Source organism: Mauremys mutica, chromosome 1 (genome assembly GCF_020497125.1).
Source record: "Mauremys mutica isolate MM-2020 ecotype Southern chromosome 1, ASM2049712v1, whole genome shotgun sequence".
Lineage (NCBI taxonomy): Eukaryota > Metazoa > Chordata > Testudines > Geoemydidae > Mauremys > Mauremys mutica.
Genome location: NC_059072.1, coordinates 102412833 through 102435328, shown reverse-complemented (window position 1 = coordinate 102435328; position 22496 = coordinate 102412833). Strand labels below are relative to the sequence as shown.

Below are 22496 nucleotides of genomic sequence, written 5' to 3'. Positions count from 1 at the left end.
CACCCTGTTCAAGAAACTGGGAGAAAAGCATCATGCACAGAGGAACTTTTAACAATCATTTTCATGCATGTTATTCATAAGATATATAGTGAAAAGTAATAATGACAACTTTAACAGTTCTAAATGAGATGCATCAGTTGCTCTGTAAATACTGTAAGCGAGAACTGCTTAATGAAATAATTTTCAGTTACTCAGCAGTTTCTCTTCCACAGCAAGCTCAGCCTTATTTTCACTAAGCAGTAGGCCTAAGAAGCTTGTGTTGTGCTCTCAAAACAAGTTGTGATGTAGGGTATAGTTATGCCTGTGGGTATTAATGTTGTGCAGTAATAAAATTATGTTGTAGGCAATTCTTTCTATTGGACTGAAAAACATTTGTTTGACTATATCATACCAGAAAAGACTGAGTAAATCTTACAGCATTATCTGATTATACTTAAATGACAACTTAGAGATAATATAAGTGGAGTTCCATGACTTGGTAGACACCAAAGTCTCTCACACTTTAACATGTCTTCCCAACATGTGTGAATTAGCACTGAACGAGTGTTTATTGCTCTGAGTCCTAATAACTGTTGTGGAAAAGTGTGGCTGCAATGGTGCTTACTAACTCAAAATTTCAATCTCAGATAAGTAGTGTCGAAGAAAAACTTAGTTCTCGCTTTTTGTTTGGGTGTAGCAAAATTAAATACTTTATTATTTCTCCAGTAATTCTTTCCTTGCTTCCACAGTAGCTTAGTTGTTTCCATTGCATAGGCCATCACAAATCCCCTCTCTAGAAGACTGTTCCCCTCCTCTATCCCAGTTTTAAATAGGGACTGAAAAACTGCCCTGGCAATATGAACAGCTGGCCTAGATGTCCCTATCCAGAAAATAGTGCAACAGTAACTCCCTAAAATATGACACAGGCTCCAGAATCCAGGAAGCAGTCAGAAAACGGGGGGAACCCAATTCCAAAATGTAAACATTAAGTAATGAACAAATATTTTATACAGAATCTCTCTGGTCTGGTTTTGGAACCCTTTGGAAAACTGCACTTTTAGAGCAACTCTAGGAAAGACTGGACAAAAAAAATCATTCTTTATGGGCATATTACTATACGTTTTTATAGAATCAAAGCTAAAACTGTCATTACAACTGAGTGTTAGTTCCTCCAAGTTATATTTGTTAGTGATGTCAAGCAGCTAATGACCAAATGTTATTTTTTGTATTAAATCAAAATTTGAAAATATTTCAGGGATTTCCTAAATTGTAAGAAATGAATGTGTATACAGTGGTTTTCTGTAAAACAAATGCATGAAAACTCCAACCTGGCTGTAAAAAAGTAAATCAGAATTCACTGTACTGTGATATACAAAATATAAAGAATTTACTTTAAAAACTTAATCCTTTACTAAACTGCTAATTCTTTCAAAAAGCAGCAAGAACTACCCTTCCAACTACAGCTCTGGAGATGGGCATCTACTTTAATATCACTTCCAAAATGGTCCACAGGAACTGATAGTATCTAGATGTGTAGTGTTATCAATAATCACTGCAGACTGTGTTGTAAATTGTTGTTTATTTTGGCTCATTTAAACCAATTATGTGCTCTATGCTGTAAAGCCAAAACAGCTAGTTTACCATGACTAACGAGTCTTGCCGCCTTGGCAAACGTATGTCCTTGTTAGTGCAGTAAAGTACAACGTACAGCTTATAATAAGGCTACTAATGATACTTTAAAAAAACCTTCAACCATTACAGTGCCTAGAACAGAAAAAGAGTAAACCACAAGATGTAGTCTAATAACCTAAAGTACCAAAGAAATATAATTTGTGTGTAGCATACTTTTAATTCCTAAACTTTCTGGTATGTTATCCTGCTAAATATGCAAGATATACACACAGAACCTAGGATTATTTTGGAGGTTTCTTTAGTTCACAATTATAAAGTTGCAAAGGTACATTTTTGCATAACGAGCATCAAGTTTTTAATGTGTCCTTTTAATCCTGTGATGTCATTATTGGTGGAATTTTGTGATCCATTTTGCATTAATGCCAGCTATGGTACACAGATTCATATTCACCTTTTCCAAGAGGTAAACATCTATTAACCTCCATACTGCTATAGTCTTGCATTTTATAATACTGCCTTAGTGTTAGAAAAGCAACTCTCACTGCAATGAGGTTAAGGAGGATTCGAGCAGACATATTAATAGTTTCTGAGGAAAGAATCCAGTTTGCAATCTCTTCCATTAAGAACATGAAAAAATAGGATTATTAAGTTCACTAGTAACATTATTGAAACAATACATGTAACAGTTTGATTAATAGGAACTCTTAAATTGGAATTTTAAAGGAACAGACTTATTTTTCCATGGCTAATGGCTATAATTGTATCATGTTACTTAGGTGCAAGTTGTTTCTTCACTGAGCCATCAGAATAACATGGACTGAAGAGACTTGCGAACAGTTGCCATCTCTTGCTGTTGCTGTTACAAGAAAGGAGATAACACTGAACAAATGCAACATTTAGGAAAAAATACATCAGTCTGAAATATTGAAAGAATTAAAAGTGAATGTTAAATGATTTTTCTACTTAATGTTCTGTCTTTTCATTTTTAACTGTTTTCCCCCATAAATCAAAGCTCATACTTACAGTGTCCATCATGATTTTCTTTTGCAACATAGCCATTTCTTTGCGAAGTTCATTTTGTGCACCTGCTAGAAGGTTTTCATGATTTTTCTCCAGTTCTTCCATACTCTAAATGACAGAAATTAACTTAGTATAAAACTGCTAATATTTATTCTCAGTTTTGGTTTAAAAAAAACCCCAAAACCTAGATTTCCAAACACATCCTATTCACAAACCAGAAGTAAACAGAACTCGCTGAGCACCATACACAACTGGTACCACAATCACTACAGAGGTCAGCCACACACCTCAGTTAGAACCTGAAGTATGCAATCAGGCGGGAGAGAGAGAGAGAAAAACACACACACAGTACATTACTGTGTTAAATGTAAACTACTAAAAAAAAAAGGGGGGGGTTAAAATATTTTTGACAAGGTAAGGAAACTGTTTCTGTGCCTGTTTCATTTAAATTAAGATAGTTAAAAGCAGCATTTTCTTCTGCATAGTAAACTTTCAAAGCTGTATTAAGTCCATGTTCAGTTATAAACTTTTGAAAGAACCACCATAACCTTTTGTTCAGAGTTATGAACAATCTCCATTCCCGGGATGTTTGTAACTCTGAGGTTCTACTGTATCATAATTAGCAAGTTACAACCTTCACAAAGGGGATCATAATTTCATCTTCTAGAGTTATCCCACAACTGGAATTTCCAGTTTACAACAGTATACTGAATGTTGATTAGACTACCAACACCATGTAAAATATCTTACTTGTCTAGTAGTGGGTTAAAAGGGTACTGCATAAAGTTGACTTGGTGAGAGTAGAGCACGAAACTGAGTAACAGCTGAAAAGGGCATCTTGTAACAGTGGTGTTTTAAGAAAACTACATGCTGAACTCTAACAAGCCAATGAGAGCTACAGGTGTAAAGTGCCTCTGATAATCAGGCCTGAGATATATTCCTCTTTCCCCCCTTATGTATTCATAACTTAAATGCCCTGCACTGCATCACTTTCACATACTATTTGGGACCTGTAATCCTGCAAATGCTTAATATTGTGCATAACTTTAAACATTAGTTGTCCCATCAAGATAAGGGGGGCCACTCAAAAGCATGAAGTTAAGCTTGGGTGTAAAGGTGTGCAGGACTTGAGTCCTGATTTTATTTGGAAGTTCAAGCACTACCACAATCTTTTATTCCATTCACTGCATCTTAAGTAGTAACTGTAATTTGTCTTTCTAATTTTAACATTGCTTTTATATGACATGTTAACTGAAAGTTTGAAAGTAGTAAGGTATGGTTAAATACGCTTTTATTTCAAGTGTGTTCGTCTAATATTAAGATGATAGGTAACTAGGTTTTAGTTTTGGTTTCTGTTTTAGCAATAGGGCAGGGGTAGGCAACCTATGGCACGTGTGCCGAAGACGGCACATGAGCTGATTTTCAGTGGCACTCACACTGCCTGGGTCCTGGCCACTGGTCTGAGGGGCTCTGCATTTTAATTTAATTTTAAATGAAACTTCTTAAATATTTTAAAAACCTTATTTACTTTACATACAACAATAGTTTAGTTATATATTATAGACTTATAGAAAAAGACCTTCTAAAAAGGTTAAAATGTATTACTGGCACGCGAAACCTTCAATTAGAGTGAATAAACCAAGACTTGGCACACCACTTCTGAAAGGTTGCCGACCCCTGCAATAGGGTATGAGAGCACCTGTTTTGTTTTCATGCTAACTGTGAGATTTGAAAGCTACTCTAAACTAGACTTAGGAAAACTTTTCTATCAGTTTCAACCATCAAAAAATGAGGTTTTGTGGGGAAATGTCATTTAACAAAACTTCAATTTTGATGTGAAATTTTGAAACAAAACAAATTTCCACTTCAGTTCGGTTTTTCCCCTCACGCCCTTTTCTACTCTAACACTTAAAATCTTCCTCAACTTTTTAAAAGTCAAAGGTGGAGTTGAGAATTCCGGACATTATTCATTTTACTGCAGTCAGAGGGGGAAAACATGAAATTTGTTTTTCTACAAACAAACAAAAAATGAAACAAACCCTCAAACCCCCAAATGTCATTTCAAACCCCCCACAAAAAAAATACCTTCCACGTTTAAAATGTTTAATTAAACTTTTTTCATTTTGTTGAGTAGATCTACTCCAAATTAAATTTCATTTTTTCTCTCTCTTTTTTTGGTAGCTATATTCAATTTTTTTCAGAATGGTTATTAACTTTTAAATTAGTGTAAAACTAATACACTATATAATAACTTTTTAACATAACCAGATTCTTCATGTCCAGCTAACTATGAAATTAACCTATTGCTGACCACAGAAAATGCAATAACACAGACTCGAGTACTGCTGAAAACTTTTTATTTTTAAATTGTCTATGGTAGCAGTTAAACTGTTTTCTGTACCAGAGCTCAGGGAAATGTAGAACAGTGGTATCTTGGAAACAGATGGACCTATTCTGTGGTCTTAAATCAGCTTAGATTAAAAAAACACATACTTGGTTTAAACTAGAGAGTTACAATTTATATTATTCATCTCACCTATATTCCAGAGCTATGTTCACCTGGCTTCTGAGACGGGAAAGAAGGTAAAGATACAATATAGACTCTTCTTCATTCAAAAGTTAGATCTATCTTATTTTAAAATAAGTAGTGACCACTTTACAGTAAGAGTACATCTATAAATTGTATATGAAGGGTTAACAAGTGATGTTTTAATAACTTAGATAATCAATTGTTAAGAGTCCATAATCTATTATACATATTACTTGTCTGTAATGTATTTAACGTCTGTTAATCATTTATTAACCATTTATGTTAAGGGTATGTTTATAAAGTGTGAACCACACTTTCAATATAATATCAAAATACATAGTAAACCAACAAAACCCCAGAAAGTCAGTTAAACTGAAGTGAATATTAACTGCCCCAGTTGGGCCCACTTTCACAGAAGACCCCTATTTTGGACTGACTTTTGTTGCTGGCATCAAAGTGCATAATCAGTTTTAATATTGGTTTATTAAAAGTAATACCCATTGTCCTATGTTTGGAAAACTCACCCAATGAAGCATAACTTCTTATCATAAAAATTATTTAAATTTTAATTTATTTAAAATGAGTATTTATCTTTCTACAAATAGCTATTTGTAAAAAGATTACTGACAATGGGTAGCACTATTCTATGGTAGCCATTCACTCTTACTGAGACCACTACCTCTAACACAAGCATAACAAATGCTAAATTTTGGCTTATGCTTTATTTTCAAATAGTGTGAAATATTACACTATTTTATTTAAAAGAAGAAGTGTTCATAACATTAATCTAACGCCTAGTCTTCACACAAAGACACATTGAAATCAAATTAAGAGTAACCACAACTGTAGTTCAACCAATCTGATTTATCAGTTTAGCTTGCACTGGTAAATGTACAGATGCAAGGTAAACAGATATAAACAGTTTTAATCAGATGTGTGTGCTCACCCAGGGATTTGACTGGCTTAATTAAATCACTTTTTAAAACAGATTTTAGTTATGTGAGTACAACTTGGGTGTTTAGACAAGACCTTCATGGAAAATGGAACTATCCTTGCAGACTCCAAAATACCACTACACAAACATTCTTGATTAATTAAAGGAACCATGTGTAAGGCTCTCTTACTAGTATCATCCTTAAATGGATTTTAATTAAATAATTATTGTAAAATATAGGGAATTTTAATCCTATTTAACTGTAAATTTCAATGCAGCCTTACCTATGGAGTCATTAAGAATCCCTCTAACAGAATCATGGTCTAGCTTTTAAAAAAAAGTATATATACTGGACCTTTAAGAACTGCTCATACAGCTGTTTAATTGTTTTCAGTCTCTGACTCTGAACTATTCTTGCTTGTTGAAAAACCTTCTGTTGCTGGCGAAACATATTCTAAAGCACAAAAAAGAATCATGTTAATTGACAAGCAGTAGTTAGACAGGTCAATGCTGTCAGGGTTCAAAAGTATAAGTTCCCCTTTCACTGGAAATCCACATTCTAGAATCTATAACATGGATCTCTGGTAGAAAACAGGGATGGCAAGGAAAGGGGAAATGCTGCCCAAATCCATTCTCTAGACCTATGTTGCTGTCAGGGGACAGCACAACTTGTAAACAGAAGAGGAACACAACTTCTTCCAAGTAATCTGAACTGATGCAATGTGCTCCCAGAGTAATTGTGCCCCTCTGCCATTATATAGCTTCCTTCCCCCATTATTAGGGTGACTGCTCTTGTTCTCTGTTCCTTGTGAACAGGATCGGGTGTAAATGCTATAATTCCCCAATGTCATCCTACCCTACACAGATTTGGCATCGCTTCCCTATTTCCATCCCAAGCATAATGTTCCAGTCTCTATTACTCTATCCCACAGTCTCTAGTGATATGGGTGGAAACTTGCCCATATATAGTGGGACATTTAGGGTCTGCTCTGATCTTCCATGAGAACCTTGCATCTCTGCACTGAGTCAGCATGTGGCTCCTGCACATGAGAAGCATTTACCTCTATATTGATAAGGCTAGGGAGAGACACTACAACATCAGATAGTCTTTATCACCTCTTCAGTTTGCAATACATCTGATAATTTATAAACATTTTACACTTGGGAAGTCCTAAAAAATAAAAGAAAACTTTAAGACACAGGCAGTCCCCAACACCATATGTTTTGTCTGAAATTCACCTAAAGTGTGTTTATACCTGTGAGAGGTTGGTGTCTAACAAGAATAATTAGCACTTGTGAATATATTATAAAACAAATGTATCAAACAGTTGCCAGGCTAGAAACAAACCGCGAGTTTTTCTTCCTGTTCCTCTCCTTTCTGCATGTCCATATCCCATTGTTGAAATAAAGTCAGGAACTGCTGGGAATACTCCTGGTTGAGCTTCTGTCTATAAATACATCACAATAACATCTAGAGTTAATTGATCACTTATGAAAAGTGCTATATATTATCATCCCCATTTTACAGGTGAAGAAACATGTCTCAGTTGGCATGGTTATTATAATTGTAGAGCCACTAATGCCAGAAGAAAAACTTTAAAACATTCTGTTTATAAATAATACTGTTTACATAGGATTAGAAGATGAATTGCCCAAATGTGGGTTTCTTTGGGTGGAAGGTTTGGAAGTGGGAAGAGGAAGGTCTATTTTCTTGAAGTTGAAGACCGGGGCATAATTTTTCTACCAGTATGTCAGGAATGGCACAAAATAAAGACCTAAGCTACTTTTGCTCATTAAAATGGTGAAATATGACCCTAGAAGGATTCTGTTCATCAATTTGAAAAATTAAGAACATAGACGTTTGTTTATAGGTAAACTAATGTCATTTAAAGTTATGTATTGGGTAGAGTGCATTTAAATACAACTACCAGGTCAATATCCAAATCAGAGCAAATACTATCAGAAATATCCAACTTGTTCTGAGTTTTTTAGGGATGAAAAAAATTAGGGAGGTTACTTGGACCAGTGGCAAGTGCCAAAGGTGCAAAGCCAAGTACAAGGGGGCTGGCGTAGAGCCTTGAATGCTTGCCATGCATTTTAGATGCACTTCTGTGCGTGTTACAATTATCAAGACCCTTCTGTCTCCCTCCCCACCCTCACAGAAACTGGGACCTCTCTCTCCCCACTTCCTCTCTCCCCACAGAAACTGGGACCTCTCTCTCCCCACTTCCTCTCTCCCCACAGAAACTGGGACCTCTCCTCCCCGCCCTGTCCATTGCTAAGGGGGTAGGGAAATTGGGTCCCCAGGAACCACGCCTAAACATGGAGAAGGGGAGGATGGGTATTAGGAAAGCTGCCCTACTATTCAACATAGGGCTCTTAATTACATTGGCCACTCTCACAGTGGAATCTTTGGCATAAAAACAAGAAGGTAGGTTTATACTGATTCACAGGAATTTAAATAAATTAGCAATTAATACATTGTGTGTGCATGTACAATATTTTATCAATGCAGGTTTAAAATACCAACATTACTCCTGGATGATAAACCAGGGGCAAGTATACACTGCCACATTACATTGATGCAGCTGCACCTCTGTGGCGCGTCTGGTGAAGACGCGCTATGCTGACAGGGCAGTGCTTTCCTATCGGCATAATTTCTCCACCTCAACAAGAGGTGGAAGCTATGTCATGGGAGACAGTGTCTCCCGCCAACATAGCGCACGGTGCGTACAACACTTATGTCGATGTAACTTACATCTTTTTTACACCCGAGTGATGTAAGTTACATCGACTTAAATAGTAGTGTAGACCAGCCCCAGGAGTGAGTTATGCTAGTCCTTCCAAATGAGTGCCAATAAAACCTTTGTATCATATTATTAAATATTTTGAACATCTGTTATAGGTGTCTGAAATATTTTACTAGTACCGTTTTTCACCTCCCTTTGCCTTTAATGCCTGTCTCTGTGAGTAATTAAACATGCCTCAGAGAGAAAGAAAAATAATGAATTAATAGTTAAAAAAATCCAAAAGTAACCTTAGATTAGTTTTCAGTACATAATAAAATGTATGAGTAATATTTTTTTGTTTGTAAAAAGCATTTGACTTTTTTTTAAACCAAACAATCAAATCTTACTGAAAACTTCTACTGGAAATTTTTCAGTTTTAAAGTGGAACAAAATTTTGACCAAAAATAAAAATTTTGTGTTTGCTCAGAAACGTTCATGTCAAATTTCTCTTTCATAAAATAAATGAGATGTGTTACTCTATTACTGCTGATTTAAACAAAGCAGACACACCTAACCAGATGTTTGGGTAGAATGTCCCTTGTGGCCCAAGTAGATATGACACAATTCCCCGATGCTATGATAGTAGATTCTGTGGTCCAGAAAATAGGGCTTTGGAGCTGTGCTCCGGCTCCGCTCCAGCTCCAGGCAAAAACCTGCAGCTCCACTGCTCTGGAGCTGCTCCGCGCTCCAGCTCTGGGCTCTGCTCCAAAGCCCTGCCAGAAAAACAAATTAAACACATTGTTTCCAGCAGTAACTGTGACTCTTACCTCTGTTCTTGCTGTGTTTTCCAAACATGTTCAATTTTCTGGTTACTGGTTTTAAGAGAAGCCTTAGTATACATTTCTAATCTTTTCCTCTTAGCCAAGAGAGCCTTGTTAATGTCAGCTGTATTTAGACAAATAAAATCAGAAATTGTATTATGTATTGCAACAGATCTACTTTGCATTTTATTAGGAATTTCAAAATATTTTACTATCATCATTTTTTTATATAACTTGTGCGTTAGTGAAGCACACACAAAGTTTTGTAATTGAAAAACTGCTCATATGACAGGCTGCTGACTCTTAAAAATATTATTTATTGAAAAAGCACTGACTAAAACTGTTTTGGAAAAATATGTATTAAAGTTACTTGGATTTAAGTAGCAAAAGTGTGGGCCTACCAACACTGTCAAAATCTTTTAAATGAATATAAGTGGTAAACAATTTCTTATTCTTCAAGCACATTAAGTATCTTTAAAAAAGGATGGTTTGAGTAAACATCACCGTTTTATTATGACATAAATAAATTTGTTTGGAAAGTTATTAAGCAAATTACAGGTATACCCAATTTCATGCCTGTAACAATCACTTTGTTCCTTCTGCTATAAATTACTTCAAGGCTATATCAGCTGATCTCTTATTGTCTCTCTGTATTGGCTCAGACTGATGTCTCATTGCTAGCTCCATTCTTAACTATTATTTCTGTGCAGGTGGCATTATCTCTTTCTCTCAACACATTTTCTGATTACTCCATATCTCATCCTTTTACCTATCTTTAGTCTATATTAGACTAAATTAACTTCCTATTATTTAATTATTCAAAGACCAAAGTCATCTTTCTGTTAGATTGCTCTGACTAGCAGAGCATTCTTATATTTACCTCCAAAGCAAGAAATCTTGGGCATTTTTAAACAGTTAATTCATGCACAAGGGAGGTCCATAAGATCCACTCCTACTTTGAGGCCCACATACAAAAGATATTTATTCTATAAGACATCTATTTATATATGATATAAAAATAAAATTACTACTCAACCAATTGTTGAGTAGATGTCATCTTGTTGTCATGACCCTTCTTTCCTGTCCTCTTCCTTCCCACTTCTTTTTGCTCCTTTGTTACACGATGTGTTAATTTATATAATAAATTTATGTCCCTGTTTTCTTACACCCCTCCTACTTCCTGATCTTCAGTTTGCGTCTTCACTGTGACAAAAAGGGGAAGGTCACGGTGAAAGGGATAGCTTTTTCACTCATACTGCCCTGCCACTCTGGAACGCTCTCCTCCAAATAACTGCATAAGTTCTTGTCATACTTCATCTTTAAAATCTTCCTTTCTGCTTTAGACTGTGATTGGTATTAAACTCCACTCATATATCCTTCCATTCTCTCTTCTTTGATCATTAGTCTATAAGAATACTTGCATCTTCACTATGTTTACATTTTAGCACTTACCTTGTATTGTTCCATTTATGCATGTCAGTTGTCACTTTCTGCTGGAAAGTGGCTGTATCCAATGCTATAAAAAGCGATCATTTTACTCTTCCTCTCACATTAAACCTTTGATACTTTAATTAAAGCTATTGTTATAAAAAGAGTTAGACTATATACTTTCAATGTTGTTACTTAAACATTAACATTTCTTAATTCAATACTATATGAATAATATTTTAAAATATACTTACCTCCAAATCGTTCCAACATAGTCTGTACTTCACCCCTACAAAATATTGTGTTTCAAAAACTTGATATGACTATTTTTGTATAAATGACAATAGAATTAGATTCATTGTATATACCTCAAAGTTTAACTGTCTAGTTTTAACATCTATTGTTTTATTATTTGTAACTGCTGACAAAATTGTCACTGTTGTTCAAGACAGAAAATGATAGCAGTACATGTGCTGAGGAATGTACAAACTAAGAGAAATACACACACATGATAGGCTGCAACAGGAAGTCAAGAGATAGACTTGCATGATTTTTCAGTTATAGTTTTCTATTTAATTAACTTACTGGGGTCAAGGGAGTATTCAGTCTGTAAGGGGATATGTTTGAGGAAAAGACAGTGAATTGGTAAACCAGAATTGGGAGGAGAATTCTATATATAAGAATGATGAGTGACATGGGAAGAGATAAATGTGCCATCACGGTTGGCATCACTGGAAGAGCAGAGGGTGATGATACAAGACAAGGTGCAAGATGTAGACTGGGATGGATTTGTATAGCACTTTTAAGGAAAATCCGTGAAGATTAAACAGGTCTGTGTGGCAGTGAGGAAATAACTGAGAGATTAAATAAGGGCATGACATTCTGGGCAACAGGAAAGGAAGATATCCCTTGTTTACATGCATCTTTTCTGTAGGGTACCATTTTCTTTGTGCCATATAAGAACTGGTTTCTATCTCAATCACCCAGACTTCACAGACTGGAATCTACTATCACTAAGACTTATTCCAACTCTGTATATTTTCAAACATACGCCTCAAAAGACTGACTTTACTTATAAAAAATACTGGATCTTTTCAGGTAGTAATGGACACATTTAATTTTTGAAGCATTACTGTCATTCTCAAGAAAAATAAGAATTGGGAAAGACGTTCAGCAAAATGATAAAACTGTTTCGGGTGGAACTCAAACTACCTTTGGGAGAAAGCAAGAATTTTGAGAAGCCAGAAAACAAATATTAATAACTTTTTTAGCTTATAGTTACAGCTATTCAAAAGTTAGCATTGCTATATAAAACATAGAATTTTTCCTTTTTTTAAACATAACTGTAGCCTGGCCTACTTTACCAATATATTACTAATAGATTTTACTGTCTTTAAAAAAATATCTGACTAGAATCTACTAGGAGAAAAATAGGCATGTTAAATTTCAGTAATTAATATCTATGTGGAAATTTTTTCTTAATAAAAATAAGATTTTTAAGCAAATTACCCCACATCTTCTTCAACTACTGCATGAGGAGTCACCGAAGGTCTTTTTTTCCCATGTTTTTCAATTACTGGAGTGTCACCTTTATATTTTAAAAACAAACAAAACAGACACCACTTACAAAATATTTTGCTGGAAATTATTTTACTTAAAGTGATAATTACCTATGCATAATCCTGCTTTCTTACTAGATCTCATCATATAGGATTTCCAGTCTTGGTTTTAGCTCTCTAGCATGAAACAAGCTGGAACTCCTCTAGCTCTTAGAATGTTGGCTATCTGATGCACTGGAATCTTGGACACAAATCCTTCCCCAGTGTTGAACTGGCACTGCCTCAGTTCCCCCTATAACCTCCTCAGTCAGTTCCTGAATGCTCAAGCAACAACAGCTCGCAAAACTGAACATTTGCCAAAACTCACCACAATCATCTCAAAAATGGAAATAATCTAAACTTTAAAAAAAACATATCACTTACATTGGAAACCTAAATTTGGAGAGGAAAAGAGGTGAGTGAATGGTAATACTGTGAAATTTGATCGTTTAAGTAACTATCCCTTCTTTAAAAAGATTCCAAACGCACAGGATTTCCACTACTGTAGAGCAAGAAACCTGAGGGCTATCTCGCACTGGAACTAGAAATATATATTGCCAAAAATGTATTTATGAATGTTTTCACATTTCTAAAAACAGTATGAGCCACAGTCCAAAGCGTCACTAGACATTCCGAAGAACAACGAACTCTAGGGAGTGAGAGAGCTTGAGTATCCCTCTCAGAAATATTGTTAACATAGACCAACAAAACACAAAATGGAGACTCTTTTCTTGAGGCCAAAACCAAATACTAGCTGCAGCACCTCAAGTACATATATACAGAAGAACTCTGTGATTGTTTGAGTTTACTTTAAATTATTTAAATTGTAACAATGGAAGAGAGGAAAAAACAATAAAGGACAGAATGTGCCTGTCAAAAGACTGCATCCAAAAGAGATGACAAAATCAGCTTAGAGTTGCTGGAGAGAACATCTTTGTTGACCATGTTCAGAAAGTAACTGAATGAGAGATATTGGAGGGAACTGAGGCATGGTGAGGGAATGAAACATTGGGGAGGGTCTCATGCCTAGTGCCAGTGACTCTCAGGGGGAAAAAAATCTATAAACTAGGGCAAAGGTTTTCAACCTATCAGAGGGGTAGCCGTGTTAGTCTGGTTCTGTAGAAGCAGCAAAGAATCCTATGGCACCTTATAGACTAACAGATGTTTTTGCAGCATGAGCTTTCGTGGGTGAATACCCACTTCTTCGGATGCAAGAACCTGTGGTTCATAGATTCCCTGGGGGTCCCTAGACTATGTCTAAGGGGTCCACGAAAGGTGACTATGAAAATTAAGCTTCAGATCCCAGAAAAGGCATTCTGTTTCTCTGATAAATCAAAAGTATGTGAATACCCCCATCTCAGGTCAAAACCTGGAAGCACTGTCATTACCACAGAAGCCCACAGTTTAGCACCCTTTCTCATGGTGTGTCAGATTCTATGCCAAACAAGCACAACATTTATAGTTGAATTCTGTTCAGTCATCTGTCAGTCTAAGACTTCTACAACAGGGGTGCGTAGACCACAGGTTAAATTCCCAAAGGGGTCCACACCTCCATTCAAACATTTTTAGGGGGTTGCAAATTAAAAAAGGTTGAAAATCACTGAACGATGGAGCTTCAGGCTCTCCCACAGTAGGAAGCTGAGATCAAAGTAAGGGAATCCTGGTGCAATACCTTTAAAGATTATTTTGCTGTTAGCTCTTTTGGACATCAACTAACCTGCTAACAAAGCTAGCTGAAGGAGAGTAAGTACTTCTTACAATATAGTTATCATCAACTCATTTTCTGACATGACATTATACCGAAGTAGAACCACAACTGTGTAAGAGGAGCATTTCTAGTATCTGTACAAAACTTCTCTTTTGAAATCAGTTTTGTTGGCATCTGATGAAAATTCTGTAAAAATATATTTACACAAAATAATTGTTTTGATATATAATGTGCGAGGGACTTTAGTTAAATGGTAATTACGCATATAAACCATGAGATGGTTGCAGAATTTGTGACATGCCACTCAGTGACTAGAAAACTATATCATCTGCTGTTTGCACAAACTAACTGTGCAAAAACCTTTCATTTCACTCTGAAGGGCTCCCATCATTTGGTTGGTCAATTCTAAATTAAATCCCATCATTGTATTTTTCTAACAAAAGTATGTCTCTTATGACAAACTACACTTTCCCAAAGCAGAAGCAAGAACTCCTTTACTGGCTGGCTGATCTCTCCTTCCTTCTCTTTCCCCTTTCCTTCCTTGTTATCTATCTCCTCTTCAGGCTACCCTCTTGCCCTCTCACCCTTCTTCCTCAAGACTTCTGTCCGTTTTTCTTACTGTTTTTCACTCTCTGCCCCTCCCTTCTTCTCACTGCCAGCACCACAATCCAAATCCAAATCCCACCCTTTGACATGAGAACACTTTCCTTACACAGCTAGGTACATCAATCGGCACCTGATCTGTGCATCCTTCCTTACATCCTTTTGTCCATGTGGCTCAGACAGAGCAGGATGGAGAACAATGTCAAGCTTAACCAGAGCATGCTGCTCTTGCCTGAGCAGTGCTTCTATGTCATCAATGGCCTACTGTGAACCACAAAACAAGAGCACCACCTTGGGGACTGAAGGACAAGAGGGAGTTAAAAAAAATCTTACTGTATTACAGGCACCAACAATAAACCTCAGACATATAGTCACATATTACATGGAGCTGTTCCATTGTTTTAAAAAGTTCTCTCCAGGTGATGGTCAGTCAAAATCTTTAACTTAGAAGTCAAGCTATCAGTAGCAAAATTATGAAACCTTATTAAATTAGGTAACCACTGTGACATAGAAACTATCTTGTTTTTATTCACCATCAGAAATGTCAACAAGAAACAGCATTATACTGTATCATTAATCTTTCAGTAATTTTAAATATATATTTCTATATATAGAGATAGATAGATACACACACAAACACTCTCTCTTAATCAAACTTGATGAAAATGATTTCATGGGATATACTGCACCTTCCCTAATATCTTCTTCTGATCCACTCAAGTTTTTCTTTTCCTCTTCCTGAAAGTTATAGGCACATAAGGCTTGATCTTCCTGTATTGGTTTACCAGCTTTCCCTGAATGCTTTCTTCCAGATGATGCCATAATCAGAGGCTTTTTCTCTACTGTAACAAATATACTGTATTTGTAATCACTTCTTCCCATGATTTTTTAAAGAGTAAAATTTCAGTGATTCCTACTGGTAATACCTACATACATTCATTTTCTGAATTACTTTAATTTTTAGCTACACTTTGTAGATTCGGTTTCTAGTGTAGTTTGCATAAAGTAATACAATTATATTTTTAAAACATTGATAGTGCCCCTGTAAATATATGGCATGCATTTAGTTACTCAAAGCATTAGAGTTGTTATGTGTGCCTTTGTACAATAGTTAAAACGAATGTTTAAAATGACACATTTTGAGGAAAAGTTATTAAATATTGTTAAAAGTATGTGTATGCTAAAATGACACTAAAAACCTTTCTTAATGCTTCCTGTTCAAGAAAATAACAAACACATATAGTAAAATGTGTTTGAGTGCATGGGTGTGCTAAAATACTAAATTACAGGATCAGAATCTGGCTGTGGAGGTATTTTAGCCCACATAAATGATTTTCAAGCCACCCTTTGGGGTACTTCTATGTATAAATGTGTCACGGTGATCTATACATTTAAAAATTCCTTCAAAATAAAAAAAAAATCAAGGTACTCGAGGTAGAGAAGGATGAAAAAGGGGAAATAAAAAGTAGTCTTAGGGTAGTCCTTCTTCCAAACCTGACTGTAGAGGGGAAAAATGTGACCAAGTCAGTGAGTTGCTAGATCTGGACACAATTCAACAGAGGTAGGAGTGTCACCAGCTATTCCCACACCCCAAGCAAAGATAATTTTGATAATTTAACTTTTTTCCACTGAGAAGAAAACATGTGAGCCTACAGCAATGACAATCTAAATGAGATCTCAAGTAAAAGATTCAGTATCAATAAATTACCTCTACACAGTACCTTCCATCTCAAAAAGTGTTGAATAAACAGATATAAACTGCTGTACTCCTGTATAAACCAATTTAAATAAGATGACCCTATCCACCCACCCCAAACTACCACACCATTGCATATTTCAAGACTCCATAAACAGGAAGACTGTAAATCAACTCCCATATTACTAATTTGTTTAACAAACCACCATTCCCTTCACCCTAACACTCTCTCTGAATTCCCATTAAGGATGAGTTTACCCCAAGGTTCCGATTAGGGTTGCCAACTTTCTACTCACACAAAACCGAACACCCTTGCCCCGCTCCCTGCCACATCCCTACTCCGAGGCCCCGTCCATGCCCCACCCCTCCTCTGATGCCCCATCCCCACTCACTCCATCCCCCACTCACCCTGTTGCTCGCTCTCTCTTCCCCCCCCCCCCCCATCACTCACTCGCTCATTTTCACCAGGCTGGCTCAGGAGGCTGGGGTGCGGGAGGGGGTGAGGGCTCTGGCTGGGGGTGTAGGCTCCGGGATCAGGCCAGAAATTAGGAGTTCTGGGTGCAGGAGGGGGCTCCAGGCTGAGGCAGTAGATTGGGAAGCAAGAGGGGGTGAGGGCTCCGGCTGGGGATGCGGGCTCTGCGGTGGGGCCAGGGAAGAGGGGTTTGGGGTGTAGGGGAGACTCCAGGCTAGGGGGTGGAGCCAAGAGGTTTGGAGTATGTGAGGGGGCTCCGGGCTGAGACAGGGGGTTGGAGTGTGGGAGGAAATATAGGCTCTGGGCTGGGGGTGTGGATTCCATGCTGAGGCCAGAAATGAGGCATTGGGGTGTGGGAGGGGATTCTGGGCTGCAGGGGGGTGAGAGCTCCAGCTGGGGGTGTGGACTCTGATGTGGGGCCAAGGATGAGGGATTTGGGGTGCCGGAGGGGGCTCCGGACTGGGGCTGAGAGGTTTGGAGTGTGGGAGGGGGATCAGGGCTGGGGCAGGGGAGCAAGCGGGGGAGGTGAGTGCTCCAGCTGGGGGTGCAGACTGTGGGGTGAGGCTGGGGATGAGGGGTTTGGGTGCAGGAGGGTACTCCGGGCTGGAATTGAGGGGTTCGGATGGCAGAAGGGGGATCAGGGCTAGGGTTTGGGGCCCAGGAAGGGGTCACGAGTACAGGCTCTGGGCGGCGCTTACCTCAAGCAGCTCCCAGAGGCAGCGGCATGTTCCCCTCCAGCTCCTACATGGAGGCACAACTGGGTGGCTTTGCGCCCTGCCCCGTCCACAGGCGCCGCTCCTGCAGCTTGGTTCCCAGCCAATGGGAGCTGCAGGGGCAGCGCTTGGGGCGGGGGCTGCATGCGGAGCCCCCTGGCTGCCCCTACGTGTAGGAGCTGGAGAAGGCACATGCCAGTTGTTTTCCGGGAGCCACACGGAGGCTAGCAGGGAGCCTGCCAGCCCTACTGTGCGGTGCCGCCAACTGGACAGTCAACGGCCCGGTCAGCAGTGCTAACTGGAGCCGCCAGGATCCCTTTACGACCAGGTGTTCCAGTCGAAAACCGGACACCTGGTCACCCTAGTTCCAATCCAACTCCCACTGACTTCAAAGGAGGTTTGTTTGAGCCTCAAGAGCATATCTCATAAGAGCAACACTTACAGGTTCTGAAAGAAATAGAAGTATAATACTAATAAAATGCATATATTAAATCCCTTGAAAATTACTCTTTAAAAAAAATGAAGGGAAATTAAAAAAACTTATGTTCATGCACATGAGAATTCAAAAGTTAAGGTTCCCACAGCAATATCTCACACATGTAGAACCTCCTACTTTTGTTTTTGCTGTTAATTTTATATCTTCTGTTATACTTTCTCTTGAAAATATTTTTTACCATAAAACAAATGGACGCTATGTGCAACATGGCCAAATTATACTGCTATAGGAACCTTAAAAGTTTGAAAATCAAACTTTCTGTGCTCATGATAGGGGTGCTAGTTTTGGTTGAATGTATTAATGGAGGTTTCATCACATGACATAATCTTTAATTACTGGAAACTCCAGGACAATCCTGGTGGATTGGCAACCCTATCCCATGATAATAGACCCCCCCTCCCCCAAAATCATCTTAAAACTAACCCTCACATGAGAAAAAACTTTGGGAAAAATCTGAAATTCTCAGCTTGTCTTTTGGTTTTCAGATGACCAAGTTGACATGGGTAAGAAAAGTCAGGCAGATCAAGTAATGAGGCGTCTTGATGTGTGGGTCTGGTGCCAAAAACCTGGTCAGCGTATAGACTGCACTGTGGGAGTTCTGAGGGTTCCTCAATCAGGATTTATATTTACTAGGGCTGTCGATTAATCATAGTTAACTCACGTGATTAACTCAAAAAAATTAACTGTGATTAAAAAAATTAATCATGATTAATCGCACTGTTAAACGATAGAATACCAATTGAAATTTATTGAATATTTTTGGATGTTTTTCTACATTTTCAAATATATTGATTTCTATAACAGAGAATACAAAATGTACAGTGCTCACTTTATATTATTTTTATTACAAATATTTGCACTGTAAAAATGATAAACAAATAGTATTTTTCAAGTTCTCATACAAGTACTGCAGTGCAATCTCTTTATCGTGAAAGTGTAATTTACAAATGTAGATTTTATTTTTGTTACATAACTGCACTCAAAAACAAAACAATGTAAAACTGTAGCGCCTACAAGTCCACTCAGTCCTACTTCTTGTTCAGCCAATTGCTAAGACAAACAAGTTTGTTTACATTTACAGGAGATACTGCTGACTACTTATTTACAATTTCACCTGAAAGTGAGAACAGGCATTCGCATGGCCCTTTTGTATCCGGCGTTGCAAGGTATTTACGTGCCAGATATGCTAAACATTCCTATGTCCCTTCATGCTTCAGCCACCATTCCAGCGGACATGCTTCCATACTGATGATGCTCGTTAAAAAAATAATGCATTAATTAAATTTGTGACTGAACTTCTTGGGGGAAAATTGTGTGTCTCCTATTCTGTTTTACCCACATTCTGCCATATATTTCATGTTATAGCAGTCTCGGATGATGACCCAGCACATGTTCATTTTAAGAACACTTTCACAGCAGATTTGACAAAATGCAAAGAAGGTACCAGTGTGAGATTTCTAAGGACAGATAAAGCACTTGACTCAAGGTTTACGAATCTGAAGTGCCTTCCAAAATTTGAAAGGGACAAGGTGTGGAGAATGCTTTCAGGTGTCTTAAAAGAGCAACACTCTGATGAGGAAACTACAGAACCCGAACCACCAAAAAAGAAAATCAACCTTCTGCTGGTGGCATCTGACTCAGATAATGAAAATGAATGTGTGTCAGTCTGATCTGCTTTGGATCGTTATCAAGCAGAACCCATCATCAGCTTGGACGCATGTCTTCTGGAATGGTGGTTGAAGCATGAAGGGACATATGAATCTTTAGTGCATCAGGCATGTAACTATCTTGCGATGCCAGCTACAACAGTGCTATACGAACGCCTGATCTCACTTTCAGGTGACGTACACAAGACATGGGCAGCATTATCTCCTGCAAATTGTAACCAAACTTGTTTGTCTGAGCAATTGGCTGAAGTAGGACTGAGTGGACTTGTAGGTTCTAAAATTTTACATTGTTTTATTTTTGAATGTAGTTATTTTTTGTACATAAGTTCAACTGTCATTATAAAGAGCTTGCAGTACTTGTATAAGTGAATTGAAACATACTATTTCTTTTGTTTTTTTTACCGTGCAAATATTTTGTAATAAAAAATAAAGTGAGCACTGTACACTTTGTGTTATGTGTTGTAATTGAAATTAATATTTTTAAAATGTAGAAAACATCCAAAAATATTTAAATAAATGGTATTCTATTATTAACACTGCAATTAAGCACAATTAATTTTTTTAATCGCTTGACAGCCCTAGTATTTATTGCTTTGTGCTCAAGGACGCTCTGGGGGCAGGAACGTTGCACTCCCTCCAGCTAAAGTAGTGGTAGTCCATAGCCAGACAGCGAGTCACAGCTGGATTACCAGATGCTTTTGAACAGACCTCAAAATCTTTTTATTTACTTATTTTCTCTGGCGTGTGGCGCTTGACTTTGCCGCGATGAGAAATGTGGGCCCTTGACAAAAAACAGTTGCCTCTCGCTGAGTCCCCTTATACAGCCCGGCCACAGTCACGGATCCAGGCACCTCACTCTCACCTTCCCGCAAATGGGGGGAAGTTGGGACTTCATTTATTTCTCTCCCCTCACAGATCAGACTCGCTAACGCGGCCCAAGCTCGTGTGAGTCTCCCGCTTCCCCCTCAGAGCGGCCCCCGGCGCGGGGCGGGGCCCGCCCGCAGCAGCGCGAGCCGGGGCAGGCGGCGCAGGCGGTTACTAAGGGGCAAAGGAGGAGCCCGCAGCCGGGAGTGAGAAATGGTTCGGGGGGGCGCCCGCTCCTCGACAGCGCCCGCAGCTGCTTCGCCCTGGGAGCTCCGGCCCCGAGACCGCGTCTCCCCGGCCTGGCCCCGGCGCCCCTCACCGCACGGACCCAACGCAGCCGCCGCCGTCTCCCGTCCCAACGCGCCCGGGCTGCACAGACCAGCCAGCCGCCGCCGCCGCCCAGGAGACGCGCGCGGGCAGGAGGCGACGAGACCCCGCGAGAGAAGCCGGGCTCGCGCCCGGCGGGAGGGGAACGTGTGGCCTCTTCCCACCCCGCGCGCCCTCCGCCAGCGCCCCCACAGCCCCGCCCATCCCTTCAGCCCAGCCTATCCCTCCCCCCATCCACCCCGCTTCCCCCACAGCCCAGCCTCTCCATCCACCCTGAGCCCCTCACAGACCAGCCTCATCCCTCTGCCCAGATCCCCCAGAGCCCAGCCTGCCTATCCCCCCCCGCATACACCTTGATCCCCCCACAGCACAGCCTCTCCCTCCCTATCCTCCCTGTTCCCCACAGCCCAGCTTCTCCACCCTCCATTCCCTCTAATCCCCTCACAACCCAACTTCTCCTTCCCCCATACACTGATCCCCCAGCTTAGCCTCTCAATCCCCCCCCCACACCCAGATCCCCTCATAACCCAGCCTCTCAATCCCTGCCACACTTATCCCCTAAACGCCGAACTTCTCTTCCCCCCCCCCCCCCCCCAATAAGCAGTCATCAGCTCTAAACCAATTGGAGCAGGACCAAAACAACAGCATTGGGCAGTAGGTGCCTTCCCTGCTCTAGCACAGAAACCAGTCTCCACTCAACCCCCACCAGGCCACACTCACTTCAGTGCTTAGGGGAGCTTTCACAATATAGTTTTGTCTCCCATAGCCAGTCATTCCTCCCTCTTCCCACTCCTCCCCCAAAAGGCGAATCCTGGTGCTACTCATCCCCCACCTGTGCCTGTGTGCTCCAGAACACTGACTCACGCAAAGAACCAGGGACTGAATAGCCCCCAAATCCACTCTGTTTCACCTACACCAGCTCCTGGTCAATATGTGTGTCTCCAGATGGGTATCTACATCCAGCCACCCCAACACCACAGACCCTTTCACTCACCACAAGCTCTCATCTCCAGGCACCTATACATCCACTTCTTCATTCATACATATTCACCCTCCCATGTATCCACATACATTTTACACACAGGGACCAAATCCACCTTCATTATCCTCCACAGGGTGTTTCTGCTTACATGGATATTAAATATCCCTATGCATTTCTGACCAATATTTGCCTTCTGCCACAGCTGTACATTGTGCTAGGCAATGGATGTTTGCCACCATCAATCTAAAAGGTGGCTGAATTTCAGAATGGTAAATATAATGTATACGGTAAATGTAA

At 39.3% G+C, this 22496-nt stretch overlaps 2 protein-coding genes across 10 annotated transcripts in view; one reads left to right on the top strand and one right to left on the bottom strand.

The window, feature by feature from the left end:
* CHPT1 (choline phosphotransferase 1) overlaps positions 1-2566 on the top strand; it is a 36643-nt gene extending 34077 nt beyond the window's left edge. Inside the window, exon 9 of the mRNA XM_044988350.1 lies at positions 2388-2566. Within this exon, the coding sequence (XP_044844285.1) occupies positions 2388-2432 (45 nt within the window). The 3' untranslated portion in view covers positions 2433-2566. The remainder of the gene's footprint in view (positions 1-2387) is intronic.
* SYCP3 (synaptonemal complex protein 3) lies at positions 247-22226 on the bottom strand. Of its 9 annotated transcripts, none has more exons than XM_044988371.1 (9): positions 22212-22226; positions 15615-15824; positions 12583-12661; positions 11328-11362; positions 9652-9769; positions 7444-7543; positions 6451-6549; positions 2635-2739; positions 247-2467 (listed from the first exon to the last, which is right to left on the bottom strand). In XM_044988371.1, exons 1-9 carry the CDS (start codon positions 22222-22224, stop codon positions 2414-2416), a joined length of 813 nt encoding a protein of 270 aa, XP_044844306.1. In that variant the 5' UTR covers positions 22225-22226; the 3' UTR covers positions 247-2413. The 9 variants fall into 9 exon arrangements, with proteins under 9 accessions (XP_044844306.1, XP_044844330.1, XP_044844344.1 ...); XM_044988395.1 differs by lacking the exon at positions 22212-22226 and adding an exon at positions 22050-22178; XM_044988409.1 differs by lacking the exon at positions 22212-22226 and adding an exon at positions 21938-21958.
* Between the last annotated feature and the right edge of the window lie 270 nt (positions 22227-22496).